Source organism: Anolis carolinensis, unplaced genomic scaffold (genome assembly GCF_035594765.1).
Source record: "Anolis carolinensis isolate JA03-04 unplaced genomic scaffold, rAnoCar3.1.pri scaffold_8, whole genome shotgun sequence".
Classification (NCBI taxonomy): domain Eukaryota; kingdom Metazoa; phylum Chordata; class Lepidosauria; order Squamata; family Dactyloidae; genus Anolis; species Anolis carolinensis.
In genome coordinates this window covers 27,341,203-27,356,532 of record NW_026943819.1, presented here as the reverse complement: position 1 = coordinate 27,356,532, position 15,330 = coordinate 27,341,203, and the positions used below count along the sequence as shown (strand labels likewise).

Below are 15,330 nucleotides of genomic sequence, written 5' to 3'. Positions count from 1 at the left end.
GCATCCGAAGCGGAGGAATATTATGAGCAGGAACAGGCTCTAATTCCATGTCCGCTTTCAGAATCTCAAAGCCTTTGGAAATAGCCATGGACGTTTGTCCTGGCCAAATGCTGATCGGGATTTTTCTGAAATACTTTTGAAATAGCCCAGGCATTCATATAAAATTATTTATTACTTGGCATTAATATCTTAAGTTGGAAATTTCTTTTGGCTTTCCTCATTCCACTGTCAAGATCCTGTCTCAAGTGGTGGCGGCAATGGATGATCGTTTGGCTAGTAAATTTAATGATAATAATAATAATAATAATAATAATAATAATAATAATAATAACCATAGATACTCGAATATAAGCCGACCCGAATATAAGCCGAGGCACCTAATTTTACCACAAAAAACTGGGAAAACATTGACTCCAGTATAAGCTGAGAGTGGTAAATTTCAGAAATAAAAACATATACCAATAAAATTACATTAATTGAGGTTAAATGTTTTTGACTAAAGTAGAGTCTCACTTATCCAACACTTGCTTATCCAACATTCTGGATTATCCAACACATTTTTGTAGTCAATGTTTTCAATACATCATGATATTTTGGTGCTAAATTCGTAAATACAGTAATTACTACATAGCATTACTGCGTATTGAACTACTTTTTCTGTCAAATTTGTTGTATAGCATGATGTTTTGGTGCTTAATTTGTAAAATCATATCCTCATTTGATGTTTAATAGGCTTTTCCTTAATCCCTCCTTATTATCCAACATACTCGCTTATCCAACGTTCTGCCAGCCCATTTATGTTGGCTAAGTGAGACTTTACTGTATTTACATAAGGCTCAAATTTAAGATAAGATTGTCCAACTCTGATCAAATCATTATTCTCATCTTCTTCAATGTAAATGTGCTTATGTATCCTTTTAATAATAATAGAGTAAAATAATACATGTAATAATAATAATAATAATAATAATAATAATAATAATAATAATAATAAATACAGGAAATAATACATGTAGTAATAAATAGAGTAAAATAATAAATATAATAATAATATCAGAGTGAAATAATAAATGTATTATTATTAATAATAAAAACAGTAAAATAAATGTAATAGTAGCAACAATAATAGAGAAAAATAATAAATGTAATAATACCAATAATAATAGAGAAAAATAATAAATGTACCATATATTCTCGAGTATAAGCCGACCCAAATATAAGCCAACCAGGACCCTCACCCGAGTATAAGTCTTAAAAAAAGGGCTGAAAAACTAGGCTTATACTCGAGTATATACAGTACTTTATTTTTCTATCCCACCACCATTTCCCCAAAACAGAGATAAAACATAACAAATTAAAACAAGTATCAATAACTAAAAACAGTATTAACACAACAATCAAATAAAATAAACAATTAAATAATTCAGTTACAATTAAAACACAGAATACAGTATACTACCATCTTTCTAGCCCTGTTCCAGGTGTATTCTCATAGCTATTCCTTTCATAGGGTTAGTTTAAATAAGATATCATGAAAATACATGGAAATAGTCAAAAACTATGTTTGTCAGATATTCAGAAACTCCAATGGGAATAATCCTCAGTTGGTGGGAAATTTTGTAGTCGGGGACTTATTTTGTGCGAAATTTGTATGTAAAACTTTTTGTGCATAAAAGTGTTTTCTACGTAGGAATTTGAAGTCGCTGTACTAAAATATTATTTTCTGTAAGGAAATAGAGAACACTCTGTTTTCCACATAAAAAATAAACATACAATGTTCTGAATGTATTGAATACGATGTTCCAATGTGTTTTCCCATTCAGACAGTGGGACGCCCCAGCCACCCTGGGTCTTCTTCACTGGAACCTCACATGGAGGTCCCTCAACATTTACAAGTTGCCAAGCACTTGCCCTCCTCCATGGCCAACGATGAAGCCAATGACCTTGAGGAGCTCGAAAAGTTTGCCAAGACGTTCAAGCAAAGGCGAATCAAACTTGGGTTTACTCAGGTGAGTGGGGTCTCCTTTCAACCCTGGCACTTTCCTTCCACTTCTGGGTTCAGTGCAATATCTCCTGGGTTTTTGGAGTTGCAAAGTTGGCATGCTGGCAAGTTTGTTTTTAGTTAACGCTTTGTATTTTAGAATTGTGTTTTTGTATATATAGATATAGATAGAGAAAGAGAATACAACCCTACTGTCTGCAGGGGATATGTTCCATGAAAACAAAAAACCATTGGATAATAGCAAATCCTATTGAAATGAACAACTTCTTCCAGAAGTTACCATAGAATTTCACTGGAGTACCTAGAAAATCCTCTCTAGGAATTTGCTAGGTCCTCCAAAGAGATGCTATGATAACTTTGAGCAAAAATATACCATAGAATTGCGTGGAGGACCTATTAATTCTAGGAATGTCTCTCTAGGAGACATCTTGCCAGATTGGGGTAGGTGATAATACTTGTGTATGTACAGTATATATGTGTGTGTGTGTGTATGTGTGTGTGTGTATATATATATACTAGCTTTGCCTGGCCACGCGTTGCTGTGGCTTTTCAGAATCATTTGTTGGTCAGGTGGAATAGCAGTGAATAGCCTTGGAACTTCAAAGCCTGGCTGGTTTGTTCTTATGGGAATCCTTGTTTGGTGAGATGGAATACAATGAGTAGTCTCTGTGTGGGAGATTTAAATGGTGTTATTAGTCACGGTTGAGGGGTGGGGGTGGGGGGGTGTTGGGCATGCACCGGTTTGTGTTTGGCGCATGCGCTGTTTGTTTTTCCTGGTTTTAGGGCTTTTTTAGGTCCCGATTCAGTTGGAGATGTTCAGTTTCATAGTAGGAACCCAGCGACAAGGCCGCTGGGTTCTGTTGTCAAGTTTCTTATTTCTGGGACGTTTAGATTTGTTGTTTACTTCTAGGCCCAAATTTCATTACCCACGCGTTGCTGTGGCGTTGTCTGGTGGTGTTGGTGAGAAATTGTTGAGGTAGTGGTGGTATTGAATGTCTGTTGTGTGGCTGTCTTTATGTTTAGTATGCACACTGAAGTGGATTATATGGCAGTGTGGAGTCAAGATAATCCAGTTCAAAGCAGATAATATAAGATTGTAGATGTGGAAGGGCCTTGAGTCTACACTGCCATATAATCCAGTGCAAATTAGATAATCTGTGGAAGAGGCCTAAGTGAGGCCTAACTCTGCCTGTCCCCTGGGCTGAGTAGGTTGCTAGGAGACCAAGTGGGTGGAGCTTAGCCTTTTAACTGGCAGCAATTGGATAAAAACTATTATTCCTCTCCCTGTAATTAGAACTTTATTTTTCTTTTCTTTTTGTTGTATCAACCTAGAGCCGTGAATGATGGGTTGTGTTGTCAAATTTCGAGGTTGGGGGGCCTGTAGTTTTATTGTTTTATCCGCTGCCCTGATGCCATCACTCTTTTATATATATAGATATATATATATTAGGGGTGTGCAAAATGGCTGAAATCCATCTTGGTTTCATTTCTAATTTCGGATAGCCCCCTCGTTTCATTTTGGGAAGATTCGGGGAGATTTGGAGAGGACGTTTCGACTTGTAATTTGAAATCCAGATTTTTGTTTTTGTTTTGGAAAGATTCAGTCCATTAGCGCCAGTTGGGGAAATTTGCAAAGCTCATCTTTCCATCATTTGTGTCGCTATCAGAATGAAACTTGCCACACTGCCATACAACAACCCTGTGATCCTGGCCATGAAAGCCTTCGACAATACATTTTCTTCTTTTGTTCTCTTCGCCCCCCCCCCTCCCCCCAAAAAAGTTTATTATTTAATTGAGAATTATACTGAGTTTAAATTAATTGATTCATTAACAGAATAGGCAAGAGGAGGAACTCCCTGAGTTGTGTATTTCACCATTGTCTACCTGCCATGCCTCCTCCGCTTGTAGAGACCCCTTACAAGACATAGTAGGGTTCGGTTCCCAAATGTTCCTGACCCTGACCCCTTTCTGCCTTCCCTAGGGCGATGTGGGTCTTGCCATGGGAAAGCTGTATGGAAATGACTTCAGCCAGACAACGATTTCCCGCTTCGAGGCCCTGAACCTCAGCTTCAAAAACATGTGCAAACTCAAGCCACTGCTGGAAAAGTGGCTCAGCGATGCAGGTAGGATGATGGTTTTGGAGAAATAGTGATGTCCTTTGCTCTCTACACCTCCTTTGTATAGATGCACATGATACAGCCATCTTAGTGGTGAAATGTATTTGAACTCAAATATTTGTTGGAAGAAGTGCTGATATTATTATTATTATTATTATTATTATTATTATTATTATTTTATTGTATGACACAGAAAACAAGATAGATTTGCTGGATTTCGTATCACAAAATCACAAGTCGAACACTTCCCAAGCGTCTAGGACTGTGTGATGTATTTTCGGATGATGCGTGCAGATCCCAGTAGGGTGGCCTTTTGCAGTTGGCAGATCGTAATTTTGTCAATGTCTACTGTTTCCAAATGCTGGCTGAGATCTTTTGGCACGGCACCCAATGCACCGATCACCACCGGGACCACCTGCACTGGTTTCTGCCAGAGTCTTTGCAGTTCAACCTTGAGGTCCTGATAGCGGCTGAGTTTTTCCTGTTGTTTTTCGTCAATGCGACTGTCACCTGGGATGGCGACATCAATAATCCAAACCTTTTTCTTTTCCACAACTGTGATGTCTGGCGTGTTGTGTTCCAGAACTTTGTCAGTCTGGATTCGGAAGTCCCACAGTATCTTTGCGTGCTCATTTTCCAATACTTTTGCAGGTTTGTGATCCCACCAGTTCTTTACTGCTGGGAGGTGATACTTGAGGCATAAGTTCCAATGGATCATTTGGGCCACATAGTTGTGCCTCTGTTTGTAGTCTGTCTGTGCGATTTTCTTACAGCAGCTGAGGATATGATCAATGGTTTCGTCGGTTTCCTTGCACAGTCTGCATTTTGGGTCATCAGCTGATTTTTCGATCTTGGCCTTAATTGCATTTGTTCTGATGGCTTGCTCCTGGGATTGTTATTATTATTATTATTATTATTATTATTATTATTAATGTTTTTATACTCCACTTTTTACCTTTTATAATCATTATTTATTAATTTATTTACAGTATTTATATTCCGCCCTTCTTTCTCACCCCAAAGGGGACTCAGGGGGGAATCACAATGTACACATTCAATGGCATTAGACATACGGCACACACAGACAGAGACACAGAGGCAATTTAACATTTTCCAGCTTCCAGGCTTCTTGAGGATATGTTCAATTCCAGCCACAGGGGGAGCTGCTGCTTCATCATCCACTGTGACACCGAGTCCTTTTGATGGCTTGCTTCCTCATTCCTTTCTGCATGCTGCTGGAAAAATTTTATGGTGTTGAAAATTAGCTAAATTAGCCTCCCTGCATAAGCGGTACCTGAATTTTCCTACTTAATAGATGCAACTGTCTTTCAGGTTGCTTAAGTCAACAACGAGCTGGGCTATTTTTTTTTATGGTCAGGTGCTCACTCTGACATGGACTGGCTTTGAACTCATGACCTCTCAATCCATAGTGATTTATTGCAGATGGCTACTAACCAGCTGCGCCATAGTCAGGCCCTCAGGGTAAAACCTCATATCAGTAAGCATTGCTCACTTATATCTGAGTAAACATGCAGACAAATATTCAGAGAGTACAATTGAATGTTTTGTGCAAATGTAACCAAAGCTTTCCTTGTAAATAATTTTATCGGAATCGTTGTGGAAAAACTCCACAGACCAACAAATCATTTCTTAATATTGTTTTAAATTTTAAGGGAGCAAAAACAGAGGAACTGAAATGTGTGTTTTCTTGGAAAAATCAGTTAGATAAAAAACGGAGTGCATTGTACCCCATGAGGTGTCCACTAGGGAGCAATAGAGTCTTCTCGTCATTGCAAACTTGGCCAGTAAATCTCTATTTGTTCTTACAGCAGCCAGATAATGTTAGAGGAATGTGCCAGCTTTCAAGCACAAGATAATTTGAGATTAGGCAAAGGAAAACTTAGTGTGGAGGGGAAAGATTGGCACCGCGAATGGTCAAGTTTAACCCATTTTCTTCCCATTGTATCCTTCAATTGGAAGATTCCATTGCAGCTACTGAAAAGCAAAGGGAAAGTTCATTGGGTGTTCAGTAGCTTTCAGGAACTTCATCAGTTCTCCTTTGGGTTCAAATACATGTAGATTGAAATGAAAATTGAGGCAATGGAAGTTGGTGGTGACTTTGCTTTAGGTCAGTTGTTCTCAACCTGGTCTACAACTTCCAGACATCCCAGCCAGTTTACCAGCTGTTAGGATTTCTGGGAGTTGAAGGCCAAAACATCTAGAGACCCAAGGTTGAGAACCACTGATTTAGGTTTTAATCTGAACTTCAATAGAGTTAAAATACTGAATCTTTCAAGGTTTCCATACTTGATGGCTTCCAGACTTGTTGCCTTCGAGTCAACTTAAGATGTCTCCAGATGCCGGATCTTGGCAAAAATCAATGTGTCATATATATATATATATATATATATATATATATATATATATATATTAGCTTTGCCCGGCCACGCATTACTGTGGCTTATGGGAATCCTTTGTTGGCAAGGTGGAATAGCAGTGAATGGCCTTGCAGTCTCAAAGCCTGGCCGTTTTCTGGAGTAGCTGGAGCTTTTTGTTGTATGAACGTAGATGCATGGATGAGGGGTTGTGCTGCCAAGTTTAGTGTTTCTGAGATGTGTAGTTTTGTTGTTTTGTCCTAGGCCGAAATTTCATTACCCTTTTATATATATACTAGCTGTGCCCGGCCACGCGTTGCTGTGGCAAAGTGGTGGTGGTATTGGTTAAAAATTGTTGTGTAATCTTTATTTGACGTTATTTGCAATTTTTTATTAATTTTATTGTAAGTTATATTTTTATTTATTATATTTTATTATTTTCTTGTATTATTTTTAGTTATTTTCTGTTATTATAGTATTTATTGTATTAATTTTTAGTGTTTTTATTATTTTTTATTGGGTTGCTAGGAGACCAAGTTGGAGGAGCTTAGCCTTCTAACTGGCAGCAATTGGATAAAAGCAATTATTCCTCTCTCTCTAATTGGGACTTTATTTTTCTTTTCTTTTTGTTGTATCAACCTAGAGGCATGGATGATGGGTTGTGTTGTCAATTTTCGAGGTTGTGGGGCCTGTAGTTTTGTTGTTTTGTGGGTCGCCGTGATGCCATCACTCTTTTATATATATAGACTAGCTTTGCCCGGCCACGCGTTGCTGTGGCTTATGGGAATCCTTTGTTGCCCAGGTGAAATAGCAGTGAATAGCCCTGCAGTCTCAAAGCCTGGCCATTTTCTGGAGTAGCTGGAGCTTTTTTTTCTATGAATGTAGAGGCATGGATGAGGGGTTGTGCTGCCAAGTTTAGTGTTTCTGAGATGTGTAGTTTTGTTGTTTTGTCCTAGGCCAAAATTTCATTACCCTTTTATATATATAAATATAAATATATATATCTCTTCAGTTCTTCTTCCTTTTCTGACTGTCTCTTTTCTTCCCACCTCACAGAAAATTCCCCCTTGGATTCTTCTGTCAGCAGCCCTGCCAACTACCCAGCCGTGAATGAGATGTTTGGGCGCAAGAGGAAAAAAAGGACCAGCATCGAGACCAACATCCGTTCCACTTTGGAGAAACGCTTCCAGGATGTAAGGAAAACAAGCTGCCAGCACGTAGAATCAATGAATCCAGTCCTGTTGATATTCTATGGGGTTATAAAAGGATACCTTGGTCTTGAAAATGGAGATGGAAATGATGGAATTAGTTGTTTTTGTAGGAACCAAAATAGTCATCGTTGGTCTCTACTCAAACGTTTCTCTCTCCAAGCAATTTATCTCACATCCAGATAATTTCTAAAAGTATGGAATTGTCTTCTTGTACCAATCTCTAAGCAAAGTTGACCATTGGGTTGTGTTCATTTGGCTCACCTTGGGCTTCCTCTTGGCAGAACCCCAAACCCAGCTCAGAGGAGATCTCCATGATTGCAGAACAGTTGTCCATGGAAAAGGAGGTGGTCCGGGTTTGGTTCTGCAACCGGCGTCAGAAAGAGAAGCGCATCAGCTGCCCAATGCCTTCTCCCATCAAATCCCCCCTCTACAACTCCAGACTGGTAAGAGCTGCTCATTCAAGTATCTCTGAGGGCTTCATGTGTTTCTTTGGGAACTCACTTGGAACATTCACAGACTTCTCAAAAAGTCTAGGCATTGTCCAAAACAACCAGAATCCCCTGGAAAAGCCAATGTTGGCATATTGGAATAAAACTATTGAATCAGTTGGATTGATCACTACCTTGAGTGCCAATTCAAAAGTTGATTCAATTTGTTTTCTCTAGTTGTGTTGCACCTCAGCATTGGTTCACCTTGCTCTTAACACACACTCCACCACAACAGACTTGGTTTTTTTTCAGTTTATTGATAAAAGATAGCAAAACCTTAATAAAAAGCAGTAAAGAAAGCAGTAATCCAATTGCAAAGGCAATCTGCAGAATATAGTTCAAAGTCTCTGTAGAAAATAGTTCAAAGTTTCTAGTATAGCAAATCAGTCCTGAAAGACAAGGTAGCATGAACTTCAAAATACAATCCAAACACAGAATCTAGGCAGGAACAAAAGTAAGAATCTTTTTCCATGACCAGAGACAAGGCAGGAATTAAGCTTCCAAAATCAACGTTGCTTCATCTGAAATCTTTCCCCGTTTCACACTATTTAACCATGCTTACAAGCTAAGAAAGCATTCCTCTGACCTTGGCTTCCCACACGTTTACTAGCGATTCTCACAGAATGCCTGGGATGAACCCTTAACCTTAATCTTGTGTCTCTATCTAAGAAAGACTCCTCTGACTCGCTGCCAGAGCCACCTGGACTTTGTTGATGTTCAAAATCTTGTGAAAGGTCACCCTTATCACTAACTTCAGCTTCCCTGCTAGCCTGCGGCCTCTCTGACAATTCAAAGCTTTTAATGTTTTCTTGGTCAGCCTGCATTTCTGACAATTTAGAGCCCACTAGCAGCAAGAATACTTCCATCTGAAGGACTCCTAGCACTGTCCGGTCTAAGGCCGACCATGTCCCTTCTATCGTCCAAAACAGCTCCTTTCAAGAATTAACCTAACTCATTTTTCCTCTTTTCCAGGTTTCTACCTCAGGATCTTTGGGTCCACTCTCTGTTGCACCTGTCCACAGCACTATGCATGGTACGGGTAAGTTCGGCTAGGAGATTCGAAATGTGTTCCTCGGAGTCGTAATCCAACACTTAAGTCACTACAGCAGCCTATAGTACAGGCTGAATACTCCTTATCCAAAATGTTTGGGGCAAGAAATGTTTTAGATTCCATTTTTATTAAATTTAGGAACATCTTCACATTTGTATATACATACATAATGAGAGATCTTGGAGATAGGACTCGGGTCTAAAACACACAATTTATTTGTGTCTCATACACCTTATGTGTGGAGCCCCTGGTGGTGCAGTGTGTTAAAGCACTGAGCTGCTGAATTTGTGGACCAAAAGGTCGCAGGTTCGAATCCGGAGAGCGGAATGAGTGCCCGCTGTTAGCCCCAGCTTCTGCCAACCTAGCAGTTCAAAAACATGCAAATGTGAGTAAATCAATAGGTACCGCTCCAGTGGGAAAGCAATGGTGCTCCATGCAGTCATGCCGGCCACATGACTTTGGAGGTGTCTACGGACAACGCCGGCTCTTCGGCTTAGAAATGGAGATGGGCACCAACTCACAGAGTCAGACATGACTGGACTTAACTTCAGCGGAAAACCTTTACCTTTACCTTACACCTTATGCATGTAGCTGGCGGTATCTTTATACCATATTTTGCACAATTCTGTGCATGAAATAAAGTTTGGATATCATATACAATTGGAAGGCAAAGGTGCAATTCTCTCAGCCACCTATATGGACATTATTGAATTTCAGATTTTCAAATTCTCAAATTCTGTTGACAAGGAACGCATGCACTTTTAGGAACGAAGTGGTGTTTTCATATAGTACAAAGTCCGAAGAAGTTCTTAAAAACTATTTTCCTTAAAAAAAAATATTTTTCTTCCCTTCTTTCCATGGTGCAGTTACATCTTCATGCTCTCCTGGCAGCTCCAGCCGGCCCCAGTCTCCAGGCACAGGGCTCCACTCCAACAGCCCCGGCATGTCCCACAACAACTCCAAAGCAGCCATCAATTCATCCAGCTTCAATTCTTCTGGGTAATGCCATCTTCTTTTTAAACGACTACTTTTTAAGCCATCCTCTAGGATCCAAAAGGTGCAGAATGAAGAAAAACCCAACTCTTCTGGTGCTTCTTGCTATGCCAAATCCCTACTCTTGGAAACTGTTCTTTCTTAGGATTCGAGACTTCCCATTACTTGGTCACTATGGTGTTATCTTGTATTTTGTGTTTTAATTTGTTTTTATATCTGAATGTTATGATGATACTGTTTTTAGTTATTTATATTGGTTTTAACTTGTCACATTTTGTTTCTGTTTTGGGCTTGGCCCCATGTTAGCCGCCCCGAGTCCCTTCAGGGAAATGGTGGCGGGATAGAAAAATAAGTTATTATGTTTATTGTATAGCACAGAAAACAAGACATATATGCTGGATTTCGTATCACAAAATCACAAGTCGAACACTTCCCAAGTGTCTAGGACTGTGTGATGTATTTTTGGATTATTATTATTATTATTATTATTATTATTATTACAGTAGAGTCTCCCTTATCCAACATAAACGGGCCGCCGGAATGTTGGATAAGCAAAAATGTTGGATAATAAGGAGGGATTAAGGAAAAGCCTATTAAACATCAAATTAGGTTATGATTTTACAAATTAAGCACCAAAACATCATGTTTTACAGCAAATCAACAGAAAAGGCAGTTCAATTCACAGTAACATTATGTAATACAGTAGAGTCTCACTTATCCAACACTCGCTTATCCAATGTTCTGGATTATCCAACGCATTTTTGTAGTCAATGTTTTCAATACATCATGATATTTTGGTTGTAAATTCATAAATACAGTAATTACTACATAGCATTACTGTGTATTGAACTACTTTTTCTGTCAAATTTGTTGTATAATATGATGTTTTGGTGCTTAATTTGTAAAATCATAACCTAATTTAATGTTTAATAGGCTTTTCCTTAATCTCTCCTTATTATCCAACATATTCGCTTATCCAACGTTCTGCCGACCCGTTTACGTTGGATAAGCGAGACTCTACTGTAATTACTGTATTTACAAATTTAGCACCAAAGCATTGCAATGTATTGAAAACATTGACTACAAAAACTTTGGCAACTAACAAATTGACTTCAAATGGAGATAGAATTGCACAAAATGAACTTGTAATGACATTGTCAGAAATTAAACCTGTAAAAAGTTCAGTCCTTGCTGCCTAGAGAAACAGCTGTGGATCCGAGAGGGAGGCAGATTGTGTTGGATAATCCAGAATGTTGGATAACCGAATGTTGGATAAGCGAGACTCTACTGTATTATTATTTACTAGCTGTGCCCAGCCACGCGTTGCTGTGGCGAAGTGTGGTGGTATGGGAAATAAAATATTGAGGAATTGATGGTAGTTAAGGTAAAGGGTCCCCTGGGCTGAGTGGGTTGCTAGGAGACCAAGTGAGCGGAGCTTAGCCTTCTAACTGGCAGCAATTGGATAAAAACAATTATTCCTCTCCCTCTAATCAGGACTTTATTTTTCTTTTCTTTTTGTTGTATCAACCTAGAGGCATGGATGAGGGGTTGTGATGTCAATTTTCGAGGTTGTGGGGTGTTTACTTTTGTTGTTTTGTCCGCTGCCGTGATGCCATCACTCTTTTATATATATATATAGATTAGGTGGTGCACATTTGACCAAAGCTTGGATTGTGCCATCCTACCTGTGAGTGCACATTTGATCATGTATTTGGTTGTGCGTAACTTCCATTTCTGTCTTGTCAATAGATCATGGTACCGATGGAACCAGCCTACCTACCTCCATTGAAGCTCCATCTTCCAAAGAGCAATGGCACCCACTTTTCTCTCCTCTGTATACAAAGTGAGCCTTAACTTCTTCCTATGGACCCACTTTGCTGGAGACAGTGGCTCAGGTGGAGGTTCAAGACGGCAGCACAAGTGCCTTCAACAAGCAACTGGTCTCAACTGGTGCAAGCTGGATTGTCAAAGAGACTGAAACTGTGATGGATCCCAAGCTGTTGAGGGATTTCATGGCTGTATGTTTTCTTGCCCACAGTCTTTAGGCATTTCCTAAAATGTTGTAAATGATACCCTGGCCATATTTAATGGGTTGGGCCTGCTATCTTCTTTCCCTTTTTAGCTCGTAACCTGTTGGCAGATCAAAATGCACCGGGCCATCCAACGTCGCCTACTCAAACTCTTGGCTCTTTGGGTTGATGCCCAGCATCTGCTAGTGGGCTCTATATCAAAAGCTCAGTCAATCCACTATGGGTTTTAGTTCAGATTTTAAAAAATGTCCAAGGACTGATCCTTACCTGCATCAGGGACACCACTGACCACCACTGCTCAATTCCTGTAGTTTCTGGAGATCAAGATAAACATGAAGTTGAGCTCCATCTAAATGCTGTTGCCTCTATTGAGTGATCTCAAACCCATGAAAGCAATCAACCCAACTTCACAGCACACTAATATTTATTTTTCTTACATTTGGGGGGTGGGATTTTTAAATGGCTATAACCTATGGCCTATGCATTTGTTTTGGGTGTTCAGGACTTCTGATCACTTTGGCCATATTGGACACATACTATTCCATGCTGCAGCAGGAATGGAAATAATATTTAGACATGTTCTCCTTGATGAGAAAATATGCTTCAATACCTAGGTAGAGCGAATTGAATATAATGTTCAGCCACCATAGCATGGGAGTTGTAGTTTTACAAGGCCAAAGCAGGTGAGTGTCTCACCCAACAACTACATAGCATTGAGTCATGGCAGTTAAAGTGGCATCAATTTGCATTGATTCAACAGTGCCGATACACCCAGAGTAGCTGAGCATTGATTTTTGTGCCCAGACTCAACAATATTTGCAATAAATGCAAATAGTAATGATAATAATAATAATGACGATGATGGAAAATGCATAACTCTTTTAATTGCATCTCCTTGTTTTCTTGACTTTTTTGTTTTGTTTCTTGCATACATGAACAAAACAAACACTTTGCCTTTCTAACTCGGACTAGCCAAATTAAGTGCCTTGTAGACAATCCCCAGGATCACTTGTACAAGCTCCGTTTTAGAGTTTCTGAATAAGACCAAAGAAAAGCAGCTGCTTTTAGAGAACAAGAAAAATCAAACCAAACTATTCTCAAGGCTGTCATGTTCTGTGTAAATTCACATTTTGGCATTGCACACTTAACCAAGCTACCAATAGTAGGTCAGACTTCCGGTCAGGTAGTAATAATTTATTTCTCCAGATAGATAATTATGTGGCAGATGGGAGAAAGAAGAAATCAGAGACCATGAAATCCGTAGGGGAAAAAAAGGCATGTTTTCCTTTCAGGTATGACAAGGAGTTTGGGGAAAAGGTAGTTCACGTTGGCTTGGCGATTCTAGGAGTTGTAGTCTGAAAAATAACTCTTCCAGCCTCTTGTAAACCAGTGCCTATGATTCAAAACTAAGACCATGCATGGGAAAAAAGATAGATGAATGTAATGTATAATGCCTAGATCCATGGGAAGTCATGCTATGAATCTATTCTGCCTTGGTGAGACCACAGCTGGAATCACACTATGTCCAATTCTGGACACCGCAATTGAAGAAGATGTTGACTCTAAGCTGGAATGTGTCCAGAGGAGGGCGACTAAAATAATTAAAGGTCTGGAGAACAAGCCCTATGAGGAGCGGCTTAAAGAGCTGGGCATGTTTAGCCTGCAGAAGAGAAGGCTGAGAGGAGACATGATGAGGGCCATGGATCAAGATGTGTGAGAAAGTCATAGGGAGGAGTGAGCAAGCTTGTTTTTTGCTGCTGTGGATGTGGGACAACGACTTCAAACTACAGGAAAGAAACATTAGGAAGAACTTCCTGACTGTGAGAGCTGTTCAGCAATGGAACTCTCTGCCCCGTGATGTGGTGGAGGCTCCTTCTTTGGAGGCTTTTAAGCAGAGGCTGGATGGCCATCTGTCGGGAGTGCTTTGAATGCAATTTTCCTGCTTCTCAGAAGGGGGTTGGACTGGATGGCCCATGAGGTCTCTTCCAACTCTATGTTCCTATGAAAAAACAGTTCTCGAAGAAAAAAATTAGCAGTCTTTCCCCTTTCATTTTGATGTTAGAAAACATATCAGAAATCCATTGCAGACATGCTATGTCTACCTTGGCTCTAAGGAAGAATTTGTGCAGAAAACCTGAAATGGACTGATTTCTTGAAACAGAGGAATCTCCTTCTTAGAACAATTCCAAGGCATATTTCCTCCTTGGAGATTTCCCCCTTTACTTCTTTGTATTCACTTGTCTTTCATAGAGATTGTCGGAATATTAAATTTGCACTCTTTGTTGGTAGCCTTTGAGTCAACCTGATGACGGCACCTTCATGTGGATTCCAAAATCAGCAAAACATTATGACAACACTTTAAAAACATTGGCCGGAATCTTATACGGAAGTGACATCTCCATAAGTGGACTTACGTATATGGGAATTGGACAGATCCATAATGCATGTATCCGGTAGAAGGATACTATTACGTTACCGTTCTATTAATATGTAGTTACTAAGTAGCGGAGCCAGCAAAATGACTCTTACACAACAAGACTAATAAAGAACAGGATTAATGCACAATGGAATAATAGATGCACATTGGGCATCCATGCACCCATAGCATTTTTTCCATGATCCTAATGTGCATCTTTGCAATTCCTAACAGAGTTTCTTTGTGCCTCTGCTGCTTAGCTAATTATTATACGTGAAGTTGCCTTAACTAAAAGTGATATAGCATTCTGGCGTTCTGTTATTGTCTGCACTGGGTTTCCAGCAACCAAACAAAAGGCCATGTGTCTCTCTGGGGTTGTGATGTCTGTTATTTGTTTTGGGGGGAGATTTGCTGCATCTGTACATAGCTTCTCTTCCCTTGGCCCCCCGTTTCTTGTAAGCTTCACTGTTCTCCCCTTGGGAGAGCAGTTTGTATAACTCAGGTGTGAATTTTGAAGATTTTATGTGTGTCTTGTTTGGATTTCATTAAAATCAATTTAAAATGCTAGGAGTCGGGGTTTTTTGTTGAATGGGGAAGATGGGAGGCACTTCTTTATCCAGAGCAAGAAGGCTAGGGTGGGAAAGGAT

At 39.6% G+C, this 15,330-nt stretch overlaps 1 protein-coding gene across 4 annotated transcripts in view; it reads left to right on the top strand.

Moving 5' to 3' along the window:
* pou2f3 (POU class 2 homeobox 3) overlaps positions 1–15,250 on the top strand; it is a 112,972-nt gene extending 97,722 nt beyond the window's left edge. For 3 of the 4 annotated variants that reach the window (XM_062961165.1, XM_062961163.1, XM_062961166.1), the window contains 7 exons: positions 1,824–2,009; positions 3,984–4,125; positions 7,551–7,687; positions 7,987–8,148; positions 9,166–9,232; positions 10,111–10,243; positions 11,987–15,250. In XM_062961165.1, the coding sequence (XP_062817235.1) occupies positions 1,824–2,009; positions 3,984–4,125; positions 7,551–7,687; positions 7,987–8,148; positions 9,166–9,232; positions 10,111–10,243; positions 11,987–12,026 (867 nt within the window). In that variant the 3' untranslated portion in view covers positions 12,027–15,250. The remainder of the gene's footprint in view (positions 1–1,823; positions 2,010–3,983; positions 4,126–7,550; positions 7,688–7,986; positions 8,149–9,165; positions 9,233–10,110; positions 10,244–11,986) is intronic. The other variant, XM_062961164.1, reaches the window with a different exon arrangement.
* Positions 15,251–15,330: the final 80 nt, after the last annotated feature.